The sequence below is a fragment of the Episyrphus balteatus genome, chromosome 3, assembly GCF_945859705.1.
Source record: "Episyrphus balteatus chromosome 3, idEpiBalt1.1, whole genome shotgun sequence".
In the NCBI taxonomy this organism is placed as follows: Eukaryota; Metazoa; Arthropoda; class Insecta; order Diptera; family Syrphidae; genus Episyrphus; species Episyrphus balteatus.
This window is the reverse complement of record NC_079136.1, coordinates 6,946,675-6,959,519: the sequence shown is the minus strand read 5'-3', so window position 1 is coordinate 6,959,519 and position 12,845 is coordinate 6,946,675. Positions and strand designations below refer to the sequence as shown.

The 12,845-nt window shown below is 27.9% G+C and overlaps 1 protein-coding gene across 1 annotated transcript; it reads right to left on the bottom strand.

Annotated features, from left to right (window-relative positions):
* Nucleotides 1-1,120: 1,120 nt before the first annotated feature.
* Nucleotides 1,121-9,540, bottom strand: LOC129916385 (ecdysteroid-regulated 16 kDa protein). Its single transcript, XM_055996287.1, has 3 exons — nt 9,380-9,540; nt 8,791-8,877; nt 1,121-1,644 (listed from the first exon to the last, which is right to left on the bottom strand). Exons 2-3 carry the CDS (start codon nt 8,867-8,869, stop codon nt 1,253-1,255), a joined length of 471 nt encoding a protein of 156 aa, XP_055852262.1. The 5' UTR covers nt 8,870-8,877; nt 9,380-9,540; the 3' UTR covers nt 1,121-1,252.
* Nucleotides 9,541-12,845: the final 3,305 nt, after the last annotated feature.

The following is a 12,845-nucleotide window of genomic DNA, read 5'->3' as shown; positions in this document are numbered from 1 at the left end:
AAATATTTTTTCAAAAAACTCAAAACTTTGAACTTAAAATTTTTGCATAAGGAGTACAGCCATCGAGTTCATTTAAGATTTTATTTGTTGAAAAATATCTATATTTAATATTTGGTAAGTATAAGCTTCCTACATATAATAGCCAAGGTTCTGGAGCCAGTCAAAAACCATGAAAAATCAGCAAAATTACCAGTTTTTCAAAAATTATTTTTAATTCAGGGATAATTATTACGTAATTTTTTAATATATATTCAAAAATTACTACTCTTAAGCTTTAAAATGGCGTTTCAAACAAAAAGATATCTTTAGTAGACGCAAAGCTATAATAACATAAAAATGACCTTCTGAAAAAGTTCGAATGCGGGTAGCAGGGAAACCACCCAACTTAAAATTAAATCATCATGGATTTGCTTCCTTACAGTCCTAGAGAACATCCCTACAAAGTTTGATCAAAATCTAAAATGAGACAGCAATTCCGATTGACGCTTGCATACGGAATGACAGTAAACGGTCCATAAAAACTGTTGTAATCGAGAGCGGTGAAATTTTTTTTTTTTAACTTTCTTATTTGACCCTTTTATAATGCAGTCCTATACTCGTTTTTCAGATGCATCGACTTTCAATGGATTCCGAGATTTTACAAATTTTATGTCTAATTTGACTCGACTATATAGAAGATTTCTTTAAACTGCGCCTCTAGAAGCTTGCACCTACTTTTCGAAACTTTTCATTCTTCTTTAAACTTGTCGTAGGTCGACTTATAACACTTGGCGTAAATTAGTCGACGAGTTAATTACAACTGCAAAGTCGTGCTAATAATGGGGAACTCCCGTCACGTAAAAGTATTGAATAAGTAAAAAGATCTTATTAATTTTTTTTCCTGATGTTGAACTTTAGAAAACTATCTGTCTGATTAATGCATTTGTAAAACATACATGACACGAAGCAATTTTAGCGAACAAATTATTTTTTTTGAGATTAAAACCTGTCGCGTCGCATTTAAATTCTTCTCAAGTCAAATAAGTCACTTACATGTTGCTCACTGATTTCAAATTTGCATAATAATTCAATTTATAAACAATCCACATTTAGTTAAATGATTGTTGGCTAAAAAAATAAAAATTTATATGAATCGAAGAGTTACCTAAACTAAATTTTATTGACAAAAATTATTATCACAATACTTTGCACTTAAACTTATCTAGAGACAATTTTTATCAATATACATTTTAAGTTGCGTTACCATTTTATTTTACTTAATTCTAGCTGGAATCTGGAAACAGGCAGCATCGCCCTGACCGTCTCCCAATGCACAATGAATTTCCAGCGTTACAGTTGGATAAATTGGTAAAATATCAAAACTATTTTTATAAGTATAAGTTTCGTTAGCTTTCAGCGGACATCCGACCATATTTTCACCAGCCGCATCATAAATATGAGGACATGCACTTGTCCCATAGATTCCTGGGAATGGTAGAGGCACATCGAGGAGTATTCCTGAGATGTCGTTGTTTAATTCTTTGAAATCTCTGGTTGGGATAACCTTCATTTCAATGCTCACTTTTGTATTTCTCTTCAAGGTGCATTTGTTCTTTGGACAATTTGATATGGTTACTTCATTTGCTTCGAGTTTTCTCGCTGAATCTAAAATAGATTGGAAGAAATATAAAAAGAAATTATAAAAATATACATAATTTAAAAAAATGATTTTTAGGATAGAACGGTTTTTATTTGGATATCATAAATGTTGGTATAAATATGTGTACATAAAGCAATTTGAAAAGAGGAGATACAGAGAAGTTTTGAGGTAAGTCGTAAGTAACATTTGTACACGGAGAAAAAAGTGTCACTTTAATTTAAAGTGACAGTCATCTTAGCAAAAAACCATGCTATAAGACATGCATTTACTGTTAATTCATATAATTCTCATTTCAATGTTCAATATTGTAAATTAATACTTCATGTTTAGTCACTTTAAAATAATTTATGTTTGTAATCATAAATTTCATTGATTTAAAATTATTTCAAAAATCATATAAAAAAAAGGCAGAGCTCGATTCAAAACAAATCACTCTTGTTTGATATTTCATTGCCTAGCGCTAACGTTATCAAAAAAGTATCACACCAGGGGGAGGGGCTTTAATTGTAAGCCAACCTTAAATAGTTTAATTATTTTTTTTTATTATTTACGACGTTTCCTTCAAAGCGCCTAGATAATTTTATAAACATTAGTTCAACGCAGTTTATGATTGCCAACTCACTTTATTTAACGTAATTTAAATTTCTCAATTATTTTATTAATAAAATTGTTTATATATCGTCGCCCTAGTATTGAAGTGCCGTATACGCCATTTTTACATTTTTGGGAAATCGCATTTAAATGTTCGGAAGATAATTGCGAAAGAACTGGTATTTTTTGATATTATAGTATGATATATAATTAAAATGTGTCTTTTATATACATATTATTGGACATCTGCAATTCGTTTAGTTTTCAAAATATTTAAATTTTTGTCCAAAATGAGTTTGCCGTATACGCCATGAAAATCAGAAGTTTCTTTTATTCATATACACGTACGTCAAAAAAAAACATAACGTACGTCAAAACAATTCTCAAAATTTTCTTGCATTGCATGAAAAATTTGACGTAAATTCCAAAATTTCTTGTTTTTGTCAAAACAATAGTGAATATCTCGGCAACGAAAAAAGATAGAAAAAAACGGATAGCAGATTTGAAAAGAGCAACTTCGAAAACATACGACTGCATACCTAGTTCAAAAAATGCAATTTGGCGTATACGGCACTCCAATACTAGGGCGACTATATATGTATATTTGAAAATACAAAACGTCTTTTATTTATGATTTATCTTTGATGTTTAATACCTTTGTTCGTTTATCTGTTCAACGTTTACTGCGGTCTTCGGACAGTTTAAGCGCCTTAGAATAAATAAACAAAGCTGCGATTTCTAGATTTGTGGCAGATAATTTGAGAACTGATACTACACAATAGTGTGTAGTCACACCCACAAACATCAAGGACGAAAACCTGGTCCTACAAAGTGAAATAAGATTACCTTCTCCACTTGTGAAATTTAATGAGGATTACAAAGTGACAAAGTTTGCCAACCACATTTACTAATTTGAGAATTGAAGTGCTTAAACAAGATGAATTAACTTCTTCACGAATTACATTTAAAGTAGTGTATGTACCTAATGAATTAAAAAAAAATTATAAAATGCTTGATTCTTAAGTTTTATCAATTGGATCGTCTAGGCTGAAATTTTCAGAAAATGTCAGAAGTGACATCATCGTTAGCTCACATGAAGAAGTCATTGATAATGCTTTCCTAAACATTGATTTCGTAATTTGAAAGAAAATAAATTGTACATATGTAGGTCCTCCCTGTTTTAGATTATAGTGTCGTTTTATTCAGCAACAAACGCCCTAGATATATCGTTTTTTTTTTAGTCAAATTCAATTATTACAAATTTTGTTTAAACCTGATCTTCAGCCATAATAACAGAAAAAATATCAAACAAAATCAATGTGTATCTACTCTTGAACAGAATGTTTCAATTCCGTTTCAATAACATCGCAAGAGAACAGACGCAGATTCAGTCTATTATTCCAACCTTTTGAAAGGGATAACTATGGCGTATGTGTACTATTTAATTATACTAGCCCTATTTTTTCTATGACTCAGTAGCAAGTGGTTTTTTTATTTTATTTGCAAAACATAAATACTTGCTAATGTAGTTTATTCCTTATTTTGGGTTTAAAATGAAAAATTAGTAAATATTCTGAGCTCTAAAAAATAAACTGCTTATATTGTTTATTAAATAATTTTGCGGATTTTTATTTTAACTGCTTAGTCTTCCGGTATAATCTACGAATCTAATGGAATAACCCATATAAAATTACCTATAAAAATCAAATGATATATTTAACATGAAATGACGTTAAATCCGAGAGAAGAAGGAAGTCAAATAGGGCTGTAAAAGTAACGACAAAATGAGTACCCGCATGTATACGTTATTTTTGATACTAGTACCCGCATCAACAATATCGTTACTCGTTACTTTCGTATGTTTCGCATTTTTCGCATATTTCGTATGTTTCGCATGTTTCGTTACTTTCGTTACTTTCGCATGCTTCGTGTGTTTCGTACATTTCGTATATTTCATGTATTTGATACGTTTCGTATGTTTGGTATTTTAAGTATGTTTCGTGCATTGGTATAAGGGTGTACAAATTTTTTTTGTTGAAAAAAACCAAAAACAATTTCTATAATCTAAGCTACATTTTAAGGTCATAAACATTAAAATTAGTTGCGGCATTCTCATGTAATAAGAGTTTAAAGGTAGCTATATTGAATTTTTTTCGTTTTTTTTTTTTAATCAAACGTGGAAACTTTTTTGATTTTTTTCCAAATTTTTAGACAAAACTTTGGTAATTTTTTGTTTATATTCTTTCAGTTATCTTATCACAATTCTTTAGAGACCTTTATTTCAAAAGTGCAAAGCGCAGATCTCGAAATATTAACACTTCAATACAACCATGTCGAACAATTTTTCATTTATTTATTCTATTGAGAGTGATTTTCAAACCTCGTTTTCTCTGCTTTTTTTTGTGTTGAAAATTTGCACCGAAAATAAACTAATTTTTTGAAAAACCAAAAAACTTTTGTACATTCTTTAGCTAAATTACAATACCATTAACACCAAGGCCATAAACAGATTGGTTGCGTCGTGGATATACATATTTCGGCCAAATAGAGAAAATACAAAAACGTCTCTTTTGATATTTCTGTGTAAATTATCGATAACACAATGATTATAATTATTGAACCTTGCCACTACTGTTTTAATCGAGACAAAAGTAAACTCCAGATAATTATCTGCAGTTAGCATTCTGACTATGGTTACGATACCGACACGAGATGCGAAATGCGACAAATTGAGTGTATCACTTCGTATCTCTTACATCGGATTTAGTATTGAAACTGGAATCGTGTCGTTACTCGTATGTTTCGTATCTCGTACGTTTCGTATGTTTCGTTACTTCAGTACCCAGTAACGAAACATACGAGTAACGATACTGTTTAGAAAGTAACGTTTCGTTACTCGTTACTGAAGTGAATACCCGCATTTTAGTAACGAATACATACGATTTGCTACAGCTCTAGTAGATTATAAGAGCTGCTTCTTTATAATTTTTTAAGAAATTTGGTTTATGTAAGGGAAGAGCCGACATGGAGACCATATTTTTGTTAAATAAAAAATTTTTTTTTGTTATTTGACTTTTTTGAGAAAAACTAAAAATTCTGTTTTATTGCAATTGCTTTAAATATTACGTATGCAAAAATTAATCAAAATCATTAGAGCCGTTTTTGAGAAAATTGCAATAACTAATTAAAGATTTAAGAGAGACAACATGAGTGATTTAAAAAAATGAAACATATCATATTTCCATTATCCGTATTTTTAGAGAAAAACTAAAAACGCTGTTTTGTTAGAACTTTGTACAGCATTACGTGTGTTAAATTTAATCAAAATTGTTAGAGCCGTTTTCGAGAAAATTGCAATAACTCGAAAATTTTGTATGGGAGGTATACGTTCTAAGCGAGATATTAAAAAACAAAAAAAAAAATAACCTTGGAAACTACGAAAAAAACATCTTTACCAAATTTCAAGAAAATCCGTCCACCCGTTTAGGCTGTAGTTACTTGTAAAGATTGACGCACGGACGCACCGACGCACTATGGGACGAAACGAGATTGAGCGTCTCAAAAATCTGTAACTTTTTTGTTTCTTTGAATAATTGAATGAAATTTGAAACATATTATCTTGAATATATAAGAAATTGATATACTTAAGTATTGTTCTGGTTAGTTAGTTTTAAAAGCACAATGAATATCTTCAAAGTTAAAAAAAATATTTTTTTCATACAAAAAATGTGACGATATAAATTAATCTTTTTTCTAAGCAATGGAAAAACAAACAAATGGTCCAGCAGGGTTGCCATAGTTCTTTACTTCGAAACTCTGAAAATCAAATAAAACCTTTTTCATAAAATTTACGTTTCAAAACATTAAATTGTGTTTTAATCAATTCCTGTTATCATAATAGCCGTATTCTTAAGGCACATACCTCAGTACTTATCGAAGTAAACATAATTATACTGTTAACAACAATAAACTATTACTTTTATTTTTTATAAATAATATTATTTTGTTGAATTGGCAAAACGTATAATTAAAGGAAAAAATTTGTCTGTAAAAATTAACAAACGAATACTTTTGTCTATCGTTATTAATCATTTGTTGACAAGTGGATGAGTTATTTCAAAAACACGTCGAATATAACATTGTGAGGTATCGTTAATAACGGTTTTTAATTGTTTCAAAAACTGTGTTATTGCGTAGTTTATGTTTTGAAGTTTTAGTCTATTAAATGGACAGAAAAGAAATGTATTTTATTTAAAAAAAAAATAAATAAATTATAATAGGGAAATTAATGGAATTGTTTTTTCTTAAGAACATTTCCAAACAGCCAATGCAAAAATTGGAATTCTTCAATCATCTATTAAAAACAATACCTAATAAAATATTGCCATTATTATAAGAATCGGCTGCAAGCAAATTCTTTCGTTTTGCTTTGCAAAATTTAAGGTACGAACCGTTCAACAGCTTTTATCAGAATGAAATGGATGCTATGTATAAGCATTCTCATTATCTAATAGAGCCTCGCCACACTGCGTATAAATTTCATTTACGAAAAATACCAAAGAAAAATCCCTTTTAGTACTTTTTTAATTTCTGACTTTGGAAATTAGGATCAGAATCTTACGATTTTTTTACCGTTTGTACTGCCAAATGAAATATATCAAGTCTATAGATAAAAATTAGTGAATTTGGTGCGTATACACCCATTAGTTTCTTCAAAAAGGCTCTGATACATTTGAGTTTTATTTTACCGTTATTTTTAAATTTTAACCCCTTGTAGCCCCATGTGACATTTCTGTAACAAACCGAAAAAGATCGCCAAAAAGCTGTAAAAAACATATTTTTATTCTTTTAAAGCTTCTTACATAATCTTTAAGAATTGCTTTATCGAAATAATGCGCCATATTTCAAATAAAGTTCGGCTTTTTTGGAAAACAAGCAAATTTATGTAAAAACTACGAAATTCAGAAAAAATATTTTTCGTGCATAAACTAACGGGGTTTTATTTTTGGATTTTAGGAATGCGCCTAAAAATAAATATTAGATAGCTTTTTGTTTGAATTTTTGCATTTATATACAAAAATAAATTATTTAAACTTTTTTTTTTCGAAATAACTGAGCAAATAATGAATTTATTGAATTTTTTTAAAATACGTGTTTTATTATAGCTAAAGCCCTTTCGATTTACATTATTAATTTTAAAATTTACGATGTTGGGTTACAAGGGGTTAAACAAAAAATACTATTTATTTGCAAAACCAAGAATATGAGCTTAAATTGTGCCAAATTTGAACTTTAAAAATTGAAAATTGCAAAAGTAATAGATTTTTAAAACTTAAAATAAATAAAAAATATAAATTCTCTTACTATTCAATTTCGCTTGTAAAACGGAAAAGGATGAAAATGGGAAATTTTTTTATTTTTGATTCTCAATCTACAGTAAAAATAGAATGCAAAACAGCCACTAACATTGAAAATTCTAGTTGAAAACAATATATTGAACAAAAAAACTTCTACACAATCAGTTTTTTTTAAATTTATTGTTCCATTACATAAGAAAAATGCTTATAGTTTTGGAAAGAAGAGATTACAAGCTTAACAAAAATGTATGACTTAAATATAGTTTATAAAGAAACTAACGACATATCTGAGTTCAAAATGTCTCCTTTAAAAAATGGGAATATATAAAATAACAAAATGCGGTGTTTGAAGGTTGTTTTAAGTACCCAGAATAAAAATAATGTAAAAAAAATATTGTATCGCTAAAAGCTCTATTTTTTTTATAATAATCCCATCATGACGAAAACCACTTTTTGGACTTCTCTATCATCGTAATGTTAGTTTTGATTAAAACCTCGAAATTTTTTTTTGACACCAATTGAAACCAATACTTGCCCTATTGAGCAAGTAAAAATAAATGAGAATAAATCAGAGACAATGCCCTAACTCCAAATATGGAAACAAAATCAAAATCGAAAATTTTGTTTTAGGGCCTTTACGAGATTATGGGCAGTAAAAAGTGTAACCGTTAAGTTAGTTTTAGTTAAGTTCCAAAAAACGTTCAGAAACTGATCAAAAATAAAAACATAAAAAAAGGTTCTTAAATCTTAAAAGTTCATTATAACTAGTTTTGCAGTGTAATCAAATATCAATAATTTTGTGAAAAATAACTAATTAGAAGATACCTACTTACAAGTTGTAACTTATTATATATCTTACTAGTATCTAAAGTCTACAATCAATTATTACGTTACCGATGACTGATTGCTATTATGTTAATTTTTTTAAAAAAAAGGTAAATAATGTCTCAACACAAGACGACAGCGACAGTTTATGAATTTAACGAGTAATAATAAATTTATGTCACGTAGAACATTAAGTTTTTTTCCTTAGAACAAAATAATGATAAACTAGGTACATTTCCTTATGTAAGAACTGACTTTATGATTGTTATAAAATTAAAGCATTAGAGTTTATAACTTTAAACTTAACTACGATGTTATTTCACCTAAAGACCATTTGACAATTATAAAAAAAAATTATCACTGTAGAAATTAACTCACTTTTTGGACATTTTTTCACTTGTGTTGCTTGAATAGATGCAATCAGAGCTAAAAGACAGATACTTTTCCAGAAATACATCTTTGATTGTGAAAAAAAAAAGTTAAACAAACAAACAAGATCAATAATACCGTAGATTTAGACGTCTGATATGTTATTATAAATTTTATTTAAAATTGACTGGTTTAACTGGCTTTATCTTAAACATCTTTTGAAATGCAAAACTTGTAGACATGAAACTAATTATTTAAAAATGCCAAAGGCACGCAACCTTAAGGAACACAATTACAACAAACAATCTTATTCTGTCAGTTTTTTTTTTTTAACTATCTACACTGATTATACTGGTTGATAGACTGCAGTTAAGTTTGCAGTTCCAACAAGCTAATCATGCAAGTTCACACCTCAAAAGTAAACACTAGCTCTAGCTAAACCAGTTTCCACTTTAGTGTACACCATTTATCTGTTCACAAATGTCAAAATAATTCAAGCCAAAAGTGAGTTATGCAAGATGTGACCATCTTCAACTGTCACTTTTGTTAATGGTAAAATAATTAAGATAATACATTTTTTTGAACTTGGCACACGTACCGAGGGTCAAATTTTATGACGAATGTAACACAAGACTTCAAACAAAAAATAATTTATTTGACTCAAAGTTGGATGAATAATATATTAAATAATTTAATTGGGCGCGTTCGGCTGGTGCTTCACGATTGAGCAACTATAACACAAAAGTGGCAAGACGGTTGAATAGTGCCAAAGCTTTATATAGCTGCTAGTTTAGTTTGACCGTTAACTCTGTGGTGGGATAAGAGTAGCTTTAGGGGAGAAATGGGTATTTGGGTATTTGCTATATTTTTTTTTATATTTTTGTGTAGTTTTTATTTGATCTGAAAAATACTCTTTTTTAAATACTGAAAAATAGTTAGATATTTTTTTTTGTGCAGTAAAAATAAAATACACTTATGCTAGCACAGTAAACTTTGCTTATAATGTTTAAGCTTACTTATGAATAATTTTGCATTATTTAATTGATATAATTTTATTTTTAAATTAGTATAATTTATAGTTTAACTTAAAAATAAAATGTATGATTGAGCCGAACGTATTGTAGGTATAAGTAATTCCAAAAAACATTAAATTAGTTTTAAAATTTTAACACTGTTTGAAATGATTTTGACAATAAATCGAAAAGTAACCATTTCATTTCTTGTTAAAAAAGAAATTTTGATTACAATTTTAAAAAAAATTAGGTGTGCCATTTTTAAATGGGGTTTAATTTGAAAAAATTAAATGCAAAAATTTTAATCAAAATTGTTAAAGCATTTTTTGAAAAAAAAAAAAAAAAAATTGAAAAACAATTTACGAAAAGTGAATTTTTCAGTGTTTTTATATATAGTGGAGTAACTAAAGCTCAAAAATTGGCAATATTAGGGAACCCGGCCGAACAGCTTAGATTTTGATGATCTTTTTTTTCAAACGTCGGTAATTAAAAATACTTTAAAGTCTATAGATTAAAAATTGCTGGTGTTGCCGTTTTGATTTTTTAAATTTTATTGAAGATTTTTGTGAACAAAAAAATTTTTTTTTCCAAAATTTTTCTTAAATTTCATAAATTAATTGATGCCAAAATATTGTCTAGGAAATTCAAGGAAAAAAAATATATGGGAGTGAGGGACAATCTTCCATAGTTCAAGCGATAGATGCAATTTTCTTATTAATTGACTTCAAACACAATAAAAAATATTTGAACACAACGGCAACACCTACAATATTCAAATATACATTTTTTAAAAGCTAGAAGCTTAGTCATATATGTAAAATTAAAATTAAGTTAATTGAATGAACGGCTTTTGAAAGAATGGTAATTGAACTCAGATTTTTGAAAAAAAAAAATTATTGAAAAAATTTTAACACGTCGTTTTTTAAATTTGGTCGTAATATAAAATAGATTTATTTTTTTATTTTTTTTGGCCGCATTTATTATGATTTCAAATTATAAAAGGAAATTCCAATATCTATTACGGTTTATGAAAAAAACTAAAAAGTATTTCATTTTCGAAGAACTTTTTTAATAAAAGTTTTGAAAAAAAATGTAACTTATTTTTTTTTTAAAGTTCAACATCTAAACATAAAATTATTTTTTAATCATTTAATAACCCTTACTGTTGAAAGTTAAATAGCAAAAATTTAAAGTTCCTATTTACCACAGTCTTTGAGAAAATTAATTATTTCAATGCAAAAATTCAGTTTTAATAAAAAAAAAGTATTGAAATTGAAGTAATTTTTCATATTTTTTTCAAATGTGTGATATATTTTAACTTTTTTGCTTCGAAATTCAACTGATAATATTTATGGCCAAAAATTTTTTTTAAATAAATTCATATTTTATTAGAAAAAGTTTGGAAAAAAGTAATTTTAAATTTTTCTAATAACATTTTTTTTTTTAATTCTGAGTTTGAGGACCATTTTTTTAAAAAGTCTTGATTAAATTTAGTGGATTTAAATTTAAAAGAAAAGAATGAGCTTCTGGCTTTTTAAAAATTCATTTTAAAATATTGTAGGTGTTGCCGTTGTGTTCAAAATATTTTTTTTGTGTTTGAGGTCAGAATGTTAGAAAATTGCATTTATCGCTTAAACGATGGAAGATTGTCCCTTACTGCCTTCTATATATTTTCCTTAAATTACCTAGAGAATCTTTTGATATCATTTGTTTTATGAAATTTAAGAAAAAAAAATGGTTTTGTTAAAAAAAAATTAATTTTAATTTTTAAAAACAATACGGCAACACCGGCAATTTTTAATCTATAGACTTTAAAGTATTTTCAATTACCTACGTTTGAAAAAAAAAATCGTCAAAATCAGAGCTGTTCGGCCGGGTTCCCTAATAATTTGCTTTATTTACTCTACTAATATATTTAACTCCATTTTTTTTTATTAGAAGTTATTATTTGATCAATTTCTTAATCTTAATAAAAATTTATAAAAGTTAATTAAATCAAAAGGGCATGAAACCAAATGCCCCATTACTAGATCTATAGAATCAATTACAATAGGCCAGGACACTTATTGTAGTACCTACCTATTTAAAGCAATATAAAAAGAACAGCAAATCTTATCGTCCTAATTTGGCGGAGTCTTCAAGTAATTTAAATCGATTTAATAAAAATCAGTATTCAAACCAAATCTTCCTTTTTCTTGGTCTCTATGACTTTTTTTCCCCAGAATTTTCTCAAAGGCTCTATTCTTACCCACTATGGAAGAAGTGAAAAGGGTTATTTAAGAATTTATTTTAATGTTTGCTATGCTTGAAAATCAATTTAACTCCAGCAATTTTCAATTTATTTTTTGATTTTTGTCTTATTCACCTATTACATGAAGCCTCAAGAGGCGCGCCTCTTTTCAAAACTAATGAGTGTAAAACAGAAAGAAAATAAAACGAAAAATTATCCGACCGGAGAGTCGTGCGCCAAAATTCTGAGACTCTTTTTTGACGTTTCTTTTTCCACTCTTTCTTTTTTCAACATTCCCTTTCATTTCATTTGCTTCTTGTAGAATACAACAACAACAATACTTAAATCAAAAGAGAAATGTCAAATTTGAGTCTTTGACTCAAGAGGCATCGTGTAATAGTACGCGCCTCACAGAATGATTATCAAAAGAAAATTCGAAAAAAGAGTCAAGCCTCTTGAGGCTTCATGTAATATAGGTCGTTTCAAATCAAAAGTCCTGACTCTGAGTTTATTTTCTCCCTTCCAATAAAATTGAGAACAAATAAACAAAAAACTCAATTTTATTGGCTCATTGCGACAAATCAACTCAAAAATAACAACAAATCATGCTTGTTTGAATGAAATAAATGCTAGAGAAAAAAATAAGAAAACCAAAAATCTGAATTTGTTTATTAATGATTTCTATGGTGACGACTCCAAAATAATTGAAAAATAAAAATAAGATATTTACTGCCCAATTATACAAATGAAAAGATGTGAATAGAATTTTAAGTTATAAATTGCTATCATATAAACTGGACATTTCTGGTCCATCTTCACCT